The following is a 15,701-nucleotide window of genomic DNA, read 5'->3' on the forward strand; positions in this document are numbered from 1 at the left end:
AGACCTTGGCTGTCCAGAATTGCCACCTCTGTTATCCCAGCACTGGCACAGCACTAGGAATGGCCAGCACAGAAGGGGCACTCAGAACTTCATGAGCAGGTGAGAAGGTCCTTCTGACCATCATTCCAAAGAAGGGATGTGTCACAGCCACATCTTGTCATGCCCCTCAGTGCATCAGACATGCCCTGACACAAATCTGTGCTGCTTCTGGCAATCAAGGGAAAAAAAATCTTCAGAAAGTTTGAGAGTCACTGCTCTAGTCTGAAAAAGACCCTTTCTGCAGTTCCCAGGAGTCATGTTGTCTAGACCTCTGGCCATTCATTCTGCTCTTCTCTGGATGCTTCCAACAAGCCCACAGAGGACTGCTCAGAGCAGAAATAGTACACCAGCCACAAAAATGCCAAGTAGAGTGGAAAAATTATTTTGCAGGCAGACTCCTGTCCATATATTCTAGCATAATATTCATGGCATAGAATTGTTGATTGATATCCATTTTCTGAGCTCTTGCAATTGCCCATTTGTTTTCTGCAGACCTGGTGTCTCACCAGTTATTCTACATTTTGATTTGCACAGCTGATTATTCCTGTTGAACTGCAATTTAGAACTTGTCCTTGATGAACTGCATCATATTTATTTCAGATCAGTTCTCCAATATATCATATTCATTTTGAATTCTAATCCTGTGCTCAGAGGGTTTACATCTTCTCCCTGGTTGGTGTCATCTGGAAATTTTGCATGCAGATTCTATCATCTAAATCATTAATTAAAATATTGAATATTTTCTGGCAATCCAGGGCAGAATCCCACTTGACAGATCCTTCTGGTTTGACTGTGAATCACTAGTAATTATTCTGAGAAGGGCTTTCCAGCCAACTGTGTACCCACCTTGTAGCCCATTGTGCCACCTTGTTTATAAGAAGCTGAAAAGACTTCCAAAAATCAAAATATATTTCTCCACTTACAGGAAAATTAGGCTTCACTGACAAGGTGCCTTCTGGGAAAAAAAAAATCCATGCAAATTCATTTATCATATTATTATCTACAGGCTAATTATTAAAAAATTCAGTTGACTATTTGAGTCAAACTTTTTTCTCCAAGAATATAAGATAACTAGCTACTCCAGTGAGGGACAAGGAAGGACCCAGAAGAGTTTATAGGTAGGTGTAGTGTTTGTTCTCACACAGACTTTTTGAACCTAAACTGTTCTCCATATGTTCTCCAGTGTAGCTACTAATTGCTCAGAGATTGCTTCAGCTATTTCACCCTATGTTGAAGAGAGAATTTAATAAACTCCATCTTGTTTTAAAACATCCATTATCCTATCTCTTTAGTTTATAATCTGTTCTTTTCCTGCTCTATTTGGAATTCTTACCTTTCTAAAGGTCGCAGTTCTTTTCCTGACACTTGGTTACAGATCACTCTTTTAGGAAAAGAATTATACAGAAAATTACATTAACTACTCTATCCTCTCTGCACCATCAGATTATGAGTTTTTTAACTGACATTTTGTAATTCCCTATCAACTAGGAGACCAGGTCTTCCTCTTATTACTACTGAGAATGTAGTATGTTTCTTTGTTATCATACCCTTTATTAGTAGTACCTTGTTCTGTGAACTGGCCTACCTGATTTGACCCTTGCATTTTTCTCATCTTCTTTTACACTCATCTCCAGTAACATATTGAGTTTCAACCTTCAGTATGAGTCGTCAATTATCAGATCATATAAATTTGTCTCTTCTTACCCTTTTTTACTGGAATGCCTTTGATCTGGGCTTTTCTTACTCTTTATTTTGACTGGAAAAGCAAAAGTTATTTCCTTTAAAAATTGCCAGAATTTCTCAGGTTTGTATCCCAAGAAGCCTATCACTTCTATGAGCTCAATGCAATATATTTTCTTGCATACTATTGCTTTTATTCTCAAATTCTCTTTTCTCAGCTTCTGAAGAATGACAGGCTCACTCTTTCCTGACTGCTACCACTCAAATTGCATTTTACCATCATTGTCTCCACCATCTCTTTCCTAATCAAGCCTAGGAGCACTTTCCTTCCAGTGTCCTTTCTACATTCTGTAATCCTGAACCTATTATACTCACATGATCTACTGAATTTAGTATTTAGCACATAAAATGAAAATACTCTAAATGTTTGCTATTGTTTGGTAATACATAATAAAGCTGGGTGATCCCATCTCTTGGGACAAGAACTGTCTGAATCAAATTGAATCTTTGACATCAGTGCCAGTAAAATGAGCGTACAGACAGGATCAAAATGTCCCCTAGCCATAACTGCAAACCTTTCCAGGTAAAGCAAATAGCAAAGTGGAAAGGAAGTTTAGGAAATACTCTGACCATGGCTGCACAGAGGCACTGTCCTCCCAGGCTTCTTTTGCCAGCACTCTACTCAGCTGTAAATAGAAATTATTACTCTGGCTGTTGCAGCAATCACTTAGCACGTCTAGACTCAGTGTTGACACCACACAGTCTTCAGATATCAAAGCTTTTTTGTACAAATTAGCTCCCTTCTCATGTGGCCATGCCTTCTCTGCTGCTAGCAGATATTGTTCTCTCCTACAGCTAAACTGGCACTCCAACAAAACAAAAGGAGCACTACAGCAAGCATCAGAGGAGCGACCATATGCAGCTGCCATTACATTCTTATTGCAACTCTTAAATTAGCATAACACAATCCAGTGAATTTCTCTGAGAAATACATACCTACCCACTGTTTATTATTGCTGAGTACATAATATAAATTAATAAGGAACAAGATCTCCAAAAAGTAAATATGGATATTCATTTGATACAAGTTGGAAGTTTTCTCCTCATACAAAGGAATTATAATTCAATCTGTTTCTTTTACAAATCTCCTGAATGTTTAGTGCCCCTTAATGTTTAACAATTCTTTAGTACAGCTGCCAAGATTTGACTATGTTTATTAACATCTTTACCTAAGGGCAATTCCAAAGGAATATAAGAATTTCTTACAGGAGACCAAGCAATCTTCATGCTATTAAGTCTCCAGAATAGGTCGGAATCTGCTGGGGTGCATCACTGTCTGACTGTTGTCCTGGGCTTCCAGGGACTCCAGTTTCATCTCTCTGAATTTTATGCAGCTCTGCTTGCCAGGTGTTTTCCATCCAGCAGCAGTCATGAGGTTACCAGCTTTTCGACACACCCCTGCCCAAGCACCCTGGTCACAGTGCCAGCTTCTGGGAGCTAAGGGGTAGCAGACACAGTGGCAGAAGAGTGTAAAACTGGACAGAAAATAATATAGCAATGCAAGGGTGTTAGAAGTAATAGGGTTTCCAGCGAAGGAGAGAGCCTGCTTAAGGAAGACAGCAGATATCCTCACAATTGGGAATTTTGGTGGAAAGTAAAAGAGTGACAAAAACTCCTAGGAAGAGCTGAGGACTGACAGAGAGCAGCAAGGACAAGAACAGCAGTGGGGAGTTTAGGAGTGTGCTTCTGGCTAGACAGAGGAAGGAGAGCCCTGTGGCTGTCCCAGATTTCACATCTCACATCAACACTGGAGCACATGTGGAATAGAGCTTCCTGCTTCCTCTCCTTCAGGACACGTCTCACTGACACGCACAGAAACCAGGCTGTAAATCAAAGCAAGGCAACAGAGACAGTTCAGAGCTGCACCACCACTCCAAACCACGGTGCTGGTGCAGACAGCTGGACACAGAATCACACTCCACTGCAGCCAAAACTCCTTCTAAAGGCAAATATTTTATATTAGAAAACTAAATGTCTTGCACTAGTTTTCACTGTAGCACTAATCCATTACCTAGACCTACTAAAACAAGAGCAATATACAGTTAAATTTCTATGCATTTTTTGCTGCATCTCAGCTGGCTGGCAGACATGGAAACAAAGCAGCATCATCTGCTCATCCTCTTTTCCTCCTCCCGCCTCTCAAATCAGAAACCATCCCATACAGGGAAAGCACTAAATGAACTCCAGCAGACTATACACTAGAGGGAGCTTTCCTCAGAAAGTCACACCATTGTGGCATTCTCTTTCTCATTATATTATTTTTAATTCATCTACAGAGAAATACACCGGACTGAGGTGAAACAGTTACCATTTAAACCCTCCAGTTCAGCCAGCTCAAGCACTGCAGCAGGTCAGTGGTGTGAAGGGGGGAAATACAAAGGGAGGGTGCCTGGCAAGTTCTGCCCAGAGATGTGCTCCAGCAGACAAGATAAGGCTCAACACTGACATGTTGCTGAGAAGCCTCCTGACATGAACCATTTCCATCCTGCAGCCTCACTAAACTCCTGTGTTGAGCACAAGAGAAACTTTACAGACTACATTTTATACTGACCCAAGAGACCACTCATGGTAAAGCTGTTAATTGACTACTTTAAAGAGGAAAACTGAGATAAACTTTTCCCAAGGTTTGTGGCCATCCATTTCTGAAAGCAGAAACATGGATAACTGTGCTCCTCACTGCTAATACAAGTGTTGAACTGGTCTTCAAGTGAATTGTTTTAAAATACTATTTAAGGTGAAAGTATTACAAGATGCTAATGACAGTCAGGACCTATTCATTTTCTGAACTCCAGTAAATTGTCCCAAGAATATGAGTGGAACTAGAACAGAAATCCTTACCTGTGAAAGCATTTGTGGCCTGAAAACCAGCTTCCTGCATACTGCTCTTCCAGAGAAGCTTGAGATTCCCGTCTCAACCTGTCCTTATTGAAGACAACTGCTGAGCTTGTTGCTGTCAAGTCACTTCCATCTTAACTCGTCAGAGTCCATTTCTCTTTCCATTCCTGTATCTGGCAACATCCAGTTCCCACCTGTTCCCAGGTCTTTCGATGTGTAAGCAGAAGGGATCTGCACTGAAACTAAGGAGAAGTGTTGGACAGTCCCATCAACCAGCCAGCCAGAGGATTTGTGCCATGATGAATGTGAAAATGAAGCAAATCGCCTGTCAAGGCTTCCCTTCCCTTTTACAATTAAGTTCTAATCCTCTGTTCATCCAGCACCATTTTTCCAGGTCTCAGCCAATGATGATGTTCAATTGTCTCTCCTCTCTTGTGCTCCTCTTCCCTCAGGCACGCTCACTGAGAAATTAAAAAAGAAGAGATTATGTTTCCTGATGACCTGTAGCAACACTAAAATTAACAGACTCCAGGGAACAAAAACCCAAAATACATTATCAGGGATTGATTGTACACATTAAAGGAGATCTTCAGAAGGCAAATCTTGCGATTTTGCTGAGATGCAAAGTGTGACCACACAGCTCTTTGAAGTGCAAAGAGGAACAGTGCTGAGGGTGTCATATGCATCTCTGAGAACATGATATGATTTACATTTCAAAAGCCATATTTAGCAGAGATGGGGGCAGCAATACAATAACAAAATTGCAGTTAAAAGAGAAAAGGAAAAATACTCAAGGCTCTCAAGTCTAGTCTATTCAAAACCACAGTGAAACTATTAGCATTTCATATAACTGCTTCCCTCCTTTTCTGGAGCAGGAAAATAGAGAGCTGTCTGCCAACACTATATATGCCATTCTTACAGTCTTCTGCAGTTAAAAACCTCTGCATTTCTTCCTGTTGATTACCAGATTTTGTATGTCTTGCTGTCGATTATCTTTTAAAAATTGCAATTGTAACACAGATGACACAATTCAGATGCCTTCAGATATTCAGTGAGGTTAAAAACACCCACAGGCTACACAGCAGAAAGGTGGTCACATTTTACTTGATACTGTTATATAGCATGGATACTTACAGCTTTACTAAAAACTACAGCTTGTTCCAGGTCCAGCTTTTTAAAACTTCATTAAAACAATTACTTGAATGGGGTGAAAGACACAGCAGACAGGCACATGTTTAAGTAGAAGATTATTTTAGAAAACAACGAAGAAAGAAAAGAAGACTTGGAGGAGAACCCACTCGCTCCCCAGACACCCTGTTCCTCACGTCATGATGCTCGGCTCACTATCTCCTGGCTCAGTGGCACAGGCAGGTTGAAAATGTATCTGTGATGATCTTATGACCTACTAATGGATTTTAGATGATGAGTCTAGCCAGGATTTGCAGTACTGGATTGGACCCAAGGTCAGAGTATGGCAGTCCCAGCAGCCGCTGCTTTGCAGAACAGTGCAAATGCCAGCCCAGGGAGCGGGTGGGAATAATGCACTGCTTGCTCCCCAGCCCCACATCATCTTTCACCCTGACCTGCAAGATCTAGAGATGAGCTTATACCTGAAGCACAAGTCTGAATATCCCAGAGAGTCCAAAACTGCAGAGAAGATTCTCATGCTCCTTGGGGTACAGTCAGCCAGCCCTCAAGGGCTTCATTAGGGACTCACCTTGGGTGAGGGATAAAAAGGATCTCTCCTCAAGTGTGCCACTGAAACCAAGTGAGCCTGACACCTGATGAATGGCATTTTCCTTGCAACACATTGAATGAAAGCTAGCTGCTAGCAAAGATTAATCTCAATGGTAGTGCTTTTTCCCCTTGATTTTGTAATGCCACTATTACTGAAGAACATATGTTTTTGTCTCAACACACAGCAGAGGAATGACTGATTAGTTACTTGTATTCAAATCTAGTCATTTGCATTCAGATCAAATAAGGTTACAGAACAGATTTTAAATGTTTTCCCCGTTTCTTACCCAAACATCTCAACCTAATAGAGAAGAAAGTGGAAATTAAGGAAGAAAGGAAAAAAAAAAGTGTAGTATCTTTTATCAGAAAATACTGCATAAAAAATTTTAGAATAGTTTTTAAAAAGCCATTATTCCTGAATATTATATAGGTCCTTGAGATACTTTTTCAACCTTTTGAAGAGCTCCATGCAACTAATAACAATTTCATATGAAGCTATGAACAATTTCATATGAGGCTATTTTATTCTAAAATATATATAACTGAGCAAGTATAGATCTTTTGGGTCTTAACATTGTGCTAATTATTCTATAATGACTATAGGTGGATGCTGCACTCATTTCCCAAGCTTTTTCTCTACAGGCCTACATTTCCTCTATATTTATAAGAGGAGGTCCATATTTGCATTGACATTTTCTGTCTTCTAACTTTGGATTTTGGTTTATAAATCCAAAATGCTGATGCTTCTATTTTCAACATTTTCATTTCACATCTTAGAAATGCTCAAGAGATGTGCAGTAATGTGTTAGCACCCAGGGAAATTCTCCTATTTTTATTTCTATATATTAGATATAACAAACTTCTAATTCTTGAAAGAATAAAGTATTTTCACTTTGCTGAAAATTAATATTTTATTAACGGAATAATTATTCTCCACATCTTCAACAGTTCTGCTAAACTAGTTAAAAACCCAGTAGTGATGAAGAAGCGCTACAACACAGGCACTTTCAGTAACTACTGCTTCTTCAGATAGAAAGGTGTAATTTTAACAACATTACAAGACACTGAAACATTTCAAGAGTTTATTCAGACCTTAATATTTAAAGGTTTAAGTCCTTCCTTAAGGACTCATGTGAAAGTAGATGCTGGTATCTCTTGATTGCCCTAAATTAGTGTTTTCTATGACTGCAAAAGTGCTCTTCTCCTGTGCCAGATAACAAACTCAAGAGGTGACTAGCAGGATGGAAAGAACTGGAGCAGGATGTTGGGACAAGCCTGTGCAGTGCTCAGCACTTGCTGGGCCTTGTCACAATTCAAAATCAAGTTCTATACTTAAAAACACTTATCTTACAGCTATGTGGCCTATTTGTGATCCTTTTCATTAGGCAGACTTTAATTAGTCACATTTGCACAATTTCAGGTTTCTCAGATTACAAATGCATCCAGGTGAAGATGACAAAACAGCCCAAATTATACCACAACAAATAAGGAAAACTGAAAATTCTACTTAAAACAGCATGTAGAGCTGCAACCTTTCTATTGTACTTCACACTATCCAGATATTTTCCACTAAAGCTGAGCTTGTTTAAAGGGTTATGTTTGTTTCCCAACACACTGGCATGTTTGCATGTATGGAAAGAGTCAGGACCTCTGCTGACACATTTCAGTATGGCTCAGCCAACTCCAGTGAAGCCATGTGTTTATCCTTTTATACCAGAGTGGTGCAGAAATGCTGAACCAACCTGCTTGAGGGCCCAAAAAGTGAAAACATATATCCCAAAAAGAGAGAACAAATAATACTGATAGAACTATAATAAGGTGTGATCTTTGATGTATTTTTTTGCAACCTACGGAGACCCCAGTGGGAACTGATTAGATGGCAAGAGAAAATATGGACTAGAAAGAATAGAGATTTTCCTCTTTGATCCATCTGTTCCCTTCTTTCCAATAGCAACAAGAACTCTGCTTCCACTTCTGTTTTCATTCATCTACTCTGCAGTGTTACATGAGTCTCAGAAGCAAACCAGAGCAAACCATTGTGCTGTAAGTATATGTAGCTGTGCTTTAAGGATTTTCAGCTACTGTGCACTTACATAATAGAATATCTAGAATTAAAATCAAATCCATTTGTTTTTTATTCTCTCCATTCTCAGATTTGGTCCTAAGAAAGACGCCACCATCTGAACCTCACATAAATTGCAAACAGAAAGTATTTTTACTATTTAGCACCTTATGCGTCTTCCATGTTCCCATGGTGTATTTAGCTAGTAAACATGTTATTTCCCTTTTCTGAACATTCAAAGATGCAAAAAGGTCACAAGAAAAAAGAATCTGAGGGAGAAAAGTAAGCAAAGAGTATAATTAAATTCTGCATTAATATCTGCATTTTATGAAGTATTATGCAACCATCAGCCAGAACAAGACTGGAGGAACTTGTTCTGAAAGAAGAAGTGAAATATTGCTTTTTCCAAGACTGATATTTCTGTAACATCTTGAAAAACTCAAAAGCACTGGCTGACATGTAAATGCTGCAAATTGGGTTTTATTTTTGTTTGGAGAGGGGATTTTTCCATTTCCTTTCACTGTATAAAGTCTACTTTTCTGGCCCGTGCTTAGGCTCCCACACAGGCTTGAAAGAACTCACTCAATGTGTTGCCAAAAGAGCTATGTCCATAGGAAGCATTTCCTGGTATAGCCTTTGGCATCCCTTGGGATGCTAAAGGACAGCATTTCACTAAGGTGTATAACACATTTCCTAACAGGAATAACTGTCCAGGAAGCCCACACATTCACATTTCTAAGAAACTTACTGAAAAACTTGTGAGCTGTTATTTAAATTAAATTAACCAAGGGAGGACTGATGCTTGGATTTCTTGCTCTCAGGTGAACAAGTGTAAAAGGGGAGAGAGCTGGAGCTACCTGCCCTGCTCTCGCTGTGGTCCCTGCAGAAGCTGGGCGTGAGAGCTGGGATGCTGCGGCACCGCCCCGCTCCATGGGTGAAAGGAGGAGAGAAGCACGGCACGCTGAGCTGGCAGCATGGCTCCAGCTCAACGGGAGGCTGAAGCACATCTCCAAGGAAAAAAGACTGAAACCCACACAAGTACTGAACTCTCAGCATGCTTAAACGCTTTGCTGAAGTAAGGCCTATACTTCCTATAAGGCAGTATAGACTTGGGTATTTATCTAAGAAGTTTCTGGGCAGAAAAATACTTCCAATATTTTTTTGTTGAACTGTGTTTTTCAAAATATCTTTTAAAGCTTGCAAAAGCCATTAAAATGATGCTCTTGTGCGCACAGCTAGCTCACGTCTCCAGATCTGTTTGGATTTACCAAGTTTTCCAGGCTTTGGTTCTACTTTTCACACATATTCTAAACTAGATAAATTAATAGCAACCAATTACACCTAATCTTTTTCAGTGGTAAGGCCTGCATTTTACTGCATGATCCTCATTTGTTTTATTTACTTCTATCTATAATTTGTCTTCCTTCCAAGATAGCATTGCACCAGGGCTAAGTAAATCCTGCTTCCTAGGAAATACTCTGCTCCATAACTCAAGACCACTTAAAAAACTCAAGGCAACTTTCACAGGAGACCATACACAAATCAAGCAGAAAACCAGATGTTCAAAATATGTTTATCTAAGCACATCTTCCTCTCTCTCACATATGCATACACACATATAATTTGTTTTTACTTTCATTCTTCAATATTTGCATAGGTCAGTTGGGACTTTTTAAACAGCTGCTGTATTTTACTTTTTTGGTGCATTTCAGTGACATACAAAATGAATTTGTATGTCAAGTTATGTTATACACATTTATATTCCTACAGATATTATCAGATACTCTTAAGCTCGTCAAGGAATTGTGTCCCAGCTTCTTCTTACTTCTTTTTTATTACAGCACTCCCTAAATTGGGGGAAATGAAGAAGCAAAGCAAGGTGGTCTTTTTTTATTAGCTGAAGCAGGAAAAAGGTCTTGAGAAGAGGGCTTATGGCCAAACCCCAGCAGTGTTTTTCCTAGCCTGTTAGGAAAATGTTCTATAAAGCAAAATATATCCCAAAAACCAGCACACACCGCAAAAAACATTGCAGATAAGATCTGATTAAAAAGGAAAAGGATGACTGTTTCAATAGAGACACTTCTCCTCTTCCTCCTATTTCTTTCTTTCTGAAGTGAAGCAACAAACTGAAGCAATAGCAAAAAATTGGTCTGGTAACTTCATGCTGCAGTAAATAGCCTCTGGTAACCATGCAGAAAGTATTATTTCCCAGAATCACAGAATATGCCAAGTTGGAAGAAGAATTATCAAGTCCAAATCCAGGCCAGGCACAGCACCAACCCCAAGAGTCACACCATGTGTCCAAGAGCACTGTCCAAGCAGTTCTTGACCTCAGGCAGCCTTGGTGCTGTGACCACTTCCTTGGGAAGCCCTTTCACATATGAAGAAATCCTATAAATAACCAATAACACAAACAAACATGCCATATTCCCTTCCATTCATCTTGTTAAGTGAAATAATTGAATCCTCTATTTTCTATCTCTGCAAACAAACTAAGAAGCCATACATTTTATCATAGTTGTGCTGACAGAATGCAGTCAGTGGAAAACTTTACTAAGATCTCCATGGCAAGCTACTGGGTTTGGATGAGATAATTATTGGGAGAAATTGTACAAGCTGTGCTATACAGTGCAAGTAAGAAGATTGCATTGTTTATTTTTGCAACTTAATAAAACTATAATTACCAGAATCTGTCACAAGATATTATTAATCATGTTGTTCTATGAACCTGACCAATCAAAGAAAAACCTGACCTCTAAATTTTATTTGCCAAAATAACAAAAAGGTAGTAAGAGCAGAATCCAGTCTCACTATTTTTCCAGAGGAACAAAGGGTCACTATTTGATTTTGCAGAAGGCTGGTAAAAGCAAAATTTATACTGAACAGATTGAGAAAAAGATGGAAAATTTTTGACTGGTGTTTCTGTGACTTGTTTGGGAAATGAGCAGTAGACAGAAACCATGGGAATTCTGCATATCTCAAGACTTTGAGACCCAACATCCAGCTACAATCTGAAGGGCATTTAGCAACCCTGCACACCACTGGAAAAACTGTGGCTGTTAGTCACAGCTGCAGAACCTGATCACCCTGATAAGCAGCAGTAAGACAGAGAAGTGACTAATTTAACCCTGGCACGCCACAATGGATGTGTGAGCAAGGAGGGGACACCTTAGGAGAACACAACATGGCCACCACTGATCGGCTGTCAGACCATCATCAGTGTGGAGCCAAGCATAAGATGAGACACATTTCTCTCCTTCTCCAATCCCACAGGAACCCATTGCTGCTTCAACAAAATCTTTTCTTCTGGCTCCCTTTCACCTCGTCCTCAGAACCCACCACACAGACACACTCACTGTATGTTGTTTACAAGCTCTCCATTTGCCAAGTTCCTGGCTTTTTATCAGCCAACACAAGCTCCTCAAGCTCTTTATTTAGGCTTTTAGTGTAACAGGAGCACATGGATATTTGCCATCTCTGTGCATTTCTGTTGCATAATAAAAGCAAATGGGCTTCTTTTCTGGTGCACATTACAGCTATGTCATATATGCCCATCATCCCCAGAAGATCCAATGTCAGGCTTCCCCTCTCTACTGACAACATTTTCTGAGCAAGGGCATCACATCCACCAAAAAAAGGTGCACAGATGATAGCAGCTTCTCCCACTGCATGGATTAGAGCAGCCAAAATGCCTATTACACACAATGAAGATACAGACACACATACCTACTTGGCTTTAAAAAGTCAGACTTCTGTGGATCTAGCCAAGCTGCACTTTGTTTCTGAAGGCAGAAATATCTGCACATTGTTCTGGAAAGAAAATGTAGAAGACAGTATGTCTTGTGAAAATCTCAAGCAGAAGGGCAGAGTCCTCCTACAGTACGGGAGACCATGGATGTAAAAATATATGGGAATCTAAAAATTCAGGGGTTAATAAGAGTTACCCACAATTATTCCAATTTCTGTCAAAACACAGGGTACAATTGACAAAGCACAACACTATGCTCATTTTGACAAATGCAAAATGCAGAAGAGAACAGTTCTAACTAATGAAGAAAGAACTGATGCTGAAGAGACACTCTGGAAAATGAAACTACCGTCTTGGAGCATAAAGCTACTACCTGCACAGCACCGGGGTTTGCTATGCATGACTCTGGGAAGTGAATGTGCTCAGCCAGTCTCAAGAAGGACATAGCGTCCTGTGCCCCTGGGCCTGACCAAAGAAAATCCTCTTCTGCTAATGAGTCAAACATGAGTTATACAATTGAATTAGCATAAACTGACACCATATTATTTGAAGCAACACTGATAAGAATGTCCCAACTTTCTAGAACACTGTATCAGTCAGTGAAATTAATGCCTATCTGCTGTGATCAGCAGCTGTTCAGGAGGGCAAGGAAAGTAAGAGGAAAGTCCACTAGTGTTTTATGAACATTACTATACAAAGCTAGTTCTAGCTTCCTGTGAATCAAGCCATGCCACAAAACTTCATTTGGTTTATTGACAGTGTCTCAGGAGCCAACATCATCTGCATGCTGCGTGAAGAAATGCAAATGGAACATTACCCAGACAAGAAAAACCCAATTTGAAGAAAATGTTGACAGCACTGAGCACAGCAGCTACAGGGTGTTTCCAGCACTACTTGGAGCAGTACAGCAGACACAGGCAGTCTGTGCAGTGCAGTCTCACAAATATACCTCTCCCAGCTTAAAGAAGGCGTGCAACTGTTTCTGACTGCACAGATCCACTTTACTTCCAGTACCATAGAAAACTTAAAAAGATGTATGACTGTATCCAAAGGGACCCTTGTTATAACAAATACCTAAAATTTCTTCTAGAGAACTAGATTTTAGATGACTGAAAATCTGTGAGGCTTTCTGATGCATACTCTACCAGCTTTTTCACACTAAACTACAACCATCTACAAGAAGTAATAAGAGTTTTAAATTCCTGTTTACTTCCATTAAGACCAGATCTCCATTTTGACCAGTATCTAACCAAACTGGTATGTTTAAATTGTATCTCCATCATTATATTATGGCTGAACTCTGAACTTAATTGAACTATCCAGATGGATCCAAACTATTGCTTCAACGTGGTCTCCTGCTGCTCTGCTTTCCAGAGAATCCACTTGAATGTTTTCCTCTGAATGACACTAGATAACAAGGAGATTAACATGTGTCAGAAGCCATATCCAAGCAAAACTTTCTCCTGGGTTCACAGTGGTTTTGTCCATGCCAGACTAAGGAAAATGAACTTTGCCTTATTACTCAGTAACAATGAAGAAAGTGCTCTTTCAGCATTTTAAAGATTGGTACTTTTGAGCCCTAAGTATGGGACATAAGTAATTGCCTCAGCAAGTCTTAGCTACAACTAATAACACAATTTTACTCCAACTTCCAACACATAAATGAGAAAAGGAACAAAATAATGGGTTAGCATTTCTTGTCTTTTTCTTGGACTTGGTACATTGGTTTTCATATTTCTGGTCATGTTATCTGATCTCTCTGGGCTTCAGATCAAGTCACTAAAGTACATATAGCTTCTACCTGTGGATTAAGGAACTATAAAAAGTTTAGGTTACAGAAGTGTCACTGGTAAAACAGGCAGAAAATGCTAAAGCAGAGCTTTGATTAATTTGATTTTGTTCCCAAGAGAGTATATCATTCTGCCAAAATCCAAACCAACTCATTTAGCACTGTAAAATCATGCCAAAGAAACGGTTTTAACTACGGTAGGGTCAACGATTCTTTATTTCCAGGTAATACCAACATACATACTCTGCTGTAAGTCTGGCCTTCTTCAAAAAATCTATTGGAAAACTACTCAAAAAATTCACAAAAATTCACGTGAAAAGCACATCTGGGAAGCAGTATCCTGAAGTGATCAGCTAAATCTCATGTCCCAGAAAAACACAGTTCATTTTCTTCAATCCCCCATTACTCAACATACAAAAAGCAGAGAGGTTATTTTCTCCCTGTGCTTGAAGGACAGCATAAACAAACTGCATAAAGACATGGGAAGCAATGCGGTTACCAGTTAAATCTGTGAAAGTCCGGAGAAGTTCTTGCTTAGCACAAATAAAAGAGAATCTCAATTCACTCACTTCAGCTTTAATTCATGAAGCATTCCTAATCCTAACTGGCAAAAACAAACAACTCATTAAGAACACTATGTTTATGTTTGTATAATCTAGTGCCTTATCTATTTTCTGCCAATGTTTTCTTAATAATAGATATATTTTAACATGCCCTTGTTGTATTTTAAAATCATTCTTGCTATGCTCATGTACAGTGTCTGGATGCAACTGAGGCCTGTGACTGCAAGGAACTGAAGAAGTGTGCTACTGACACAATGCTGACAGCCCCTCCCTGACTATCAGGGAGGGGAGGTTGACCAAACATCTCAACAATTGGTATTCTTATGAAGGAAAATTGGGCTGATTTAGTTTTTTTCAAGCAAACAGCCCATTCAACTGTTCTTTTCTCATGCTTTCCATGCATGCTATCCCTTAGCTTTGTTTTGTGTTTTACAACACAAAATTGGGCTGATTTGGTTTTTTCAAGCAACCAGCCCATTCAACTGTTCTCTTCTCATACTTTCCATGCATGCTATCCCTTAGCTTTGTTTTGTGTTTTACAAGCCTTAAAATACAAACCCACAACTTTTACTTTCAAATGTCCATGAGATTACATGTGCAGTATTTCAAGCCTACTTGTCAGTCCTCTCCTCCACCACCACATCCCTCTGCAATAAAGATAGATTCCTATAAGAAGGGCCTGCATAGTCGTAATTTATAAATAATTGTGAACTATTGTGAATAATTGTAATTAAAGTTTCACAGCCCCAAACAGAAACACTGCAATCTCATATTACAAGAAAATAATGATCTTTGCAGATGAACCATCATTATCATCCTTGTTCAGTCATGGAGCTGCAGCTTTGTATTTCCCAGCTGTTAACCTATCATCAATCTTACCACCAAAAAAAAAAAAAAAAAAAAAAGAATACTTTTTGCCTCTCAACCCCACCACCTCCCCTTTAAAACAAGTGGAAAATTTAATGAGAGTCTGACTTTGTGCCTTTGATAATTAAGTTTTCAATATCATGGAATTTGTTCTAACAGGAGTATCTGCTTGCTGCATTGCAGCCCTACAGTAAAGAAAGCATTGGACTTATTAATAAAATACAATAAAGAACTGAACATCTGGGTGGGAAAGATTCACAGAAAGGGAGAAGCTTGTTTTCTTCTCAAAATATTTAGGAGACTGCAAAGCTCATCCAAATA

The 15,701-nt window shown here is 39.3% G+C and overlaps 1 protein-coding gene across 2 annotated transcripts in view; it reads right to left on the minus strand.

The window, feature by feature from the left end:
* Positions 1 to 15,701, minus strand: part of LDLRAD4 (low density lipoprotein receptor class A domain containing 4) — a 281,046-nt gene that overhangs the window by 176,230 nt on the left and 89,115 nt on the right. For both annotated transcript variants that reach the window (XM_077784472.2, XM_085573717.1), the window contains one exon: positions 4,618 to 5,075. In XM_077784472.2, coding sequence (XP_077640598.2) covers positions 4,618 to 4,657 — 40 coding nt within the window. In that variant the 5' untranslated portion in view covers positions 4,658 to 5,075. The remainder of the gene's footprint in view (positions 1 to 4,617; positions 5,076 to 15,701) is intronic.

This window comes from Lonchura striata, chromosome 2 (assembly GCF_050655825.1).
Source record: "Lonchura striata isolate lonStrDom1 chromosome 2, ASM5065582v1, whole genome shotgun sequence".
NCBI lineage: Eukaryota > Metazoa > Chordata > Aves > Passeriformes > Estrildidae > Lonchura > Lonchura striata.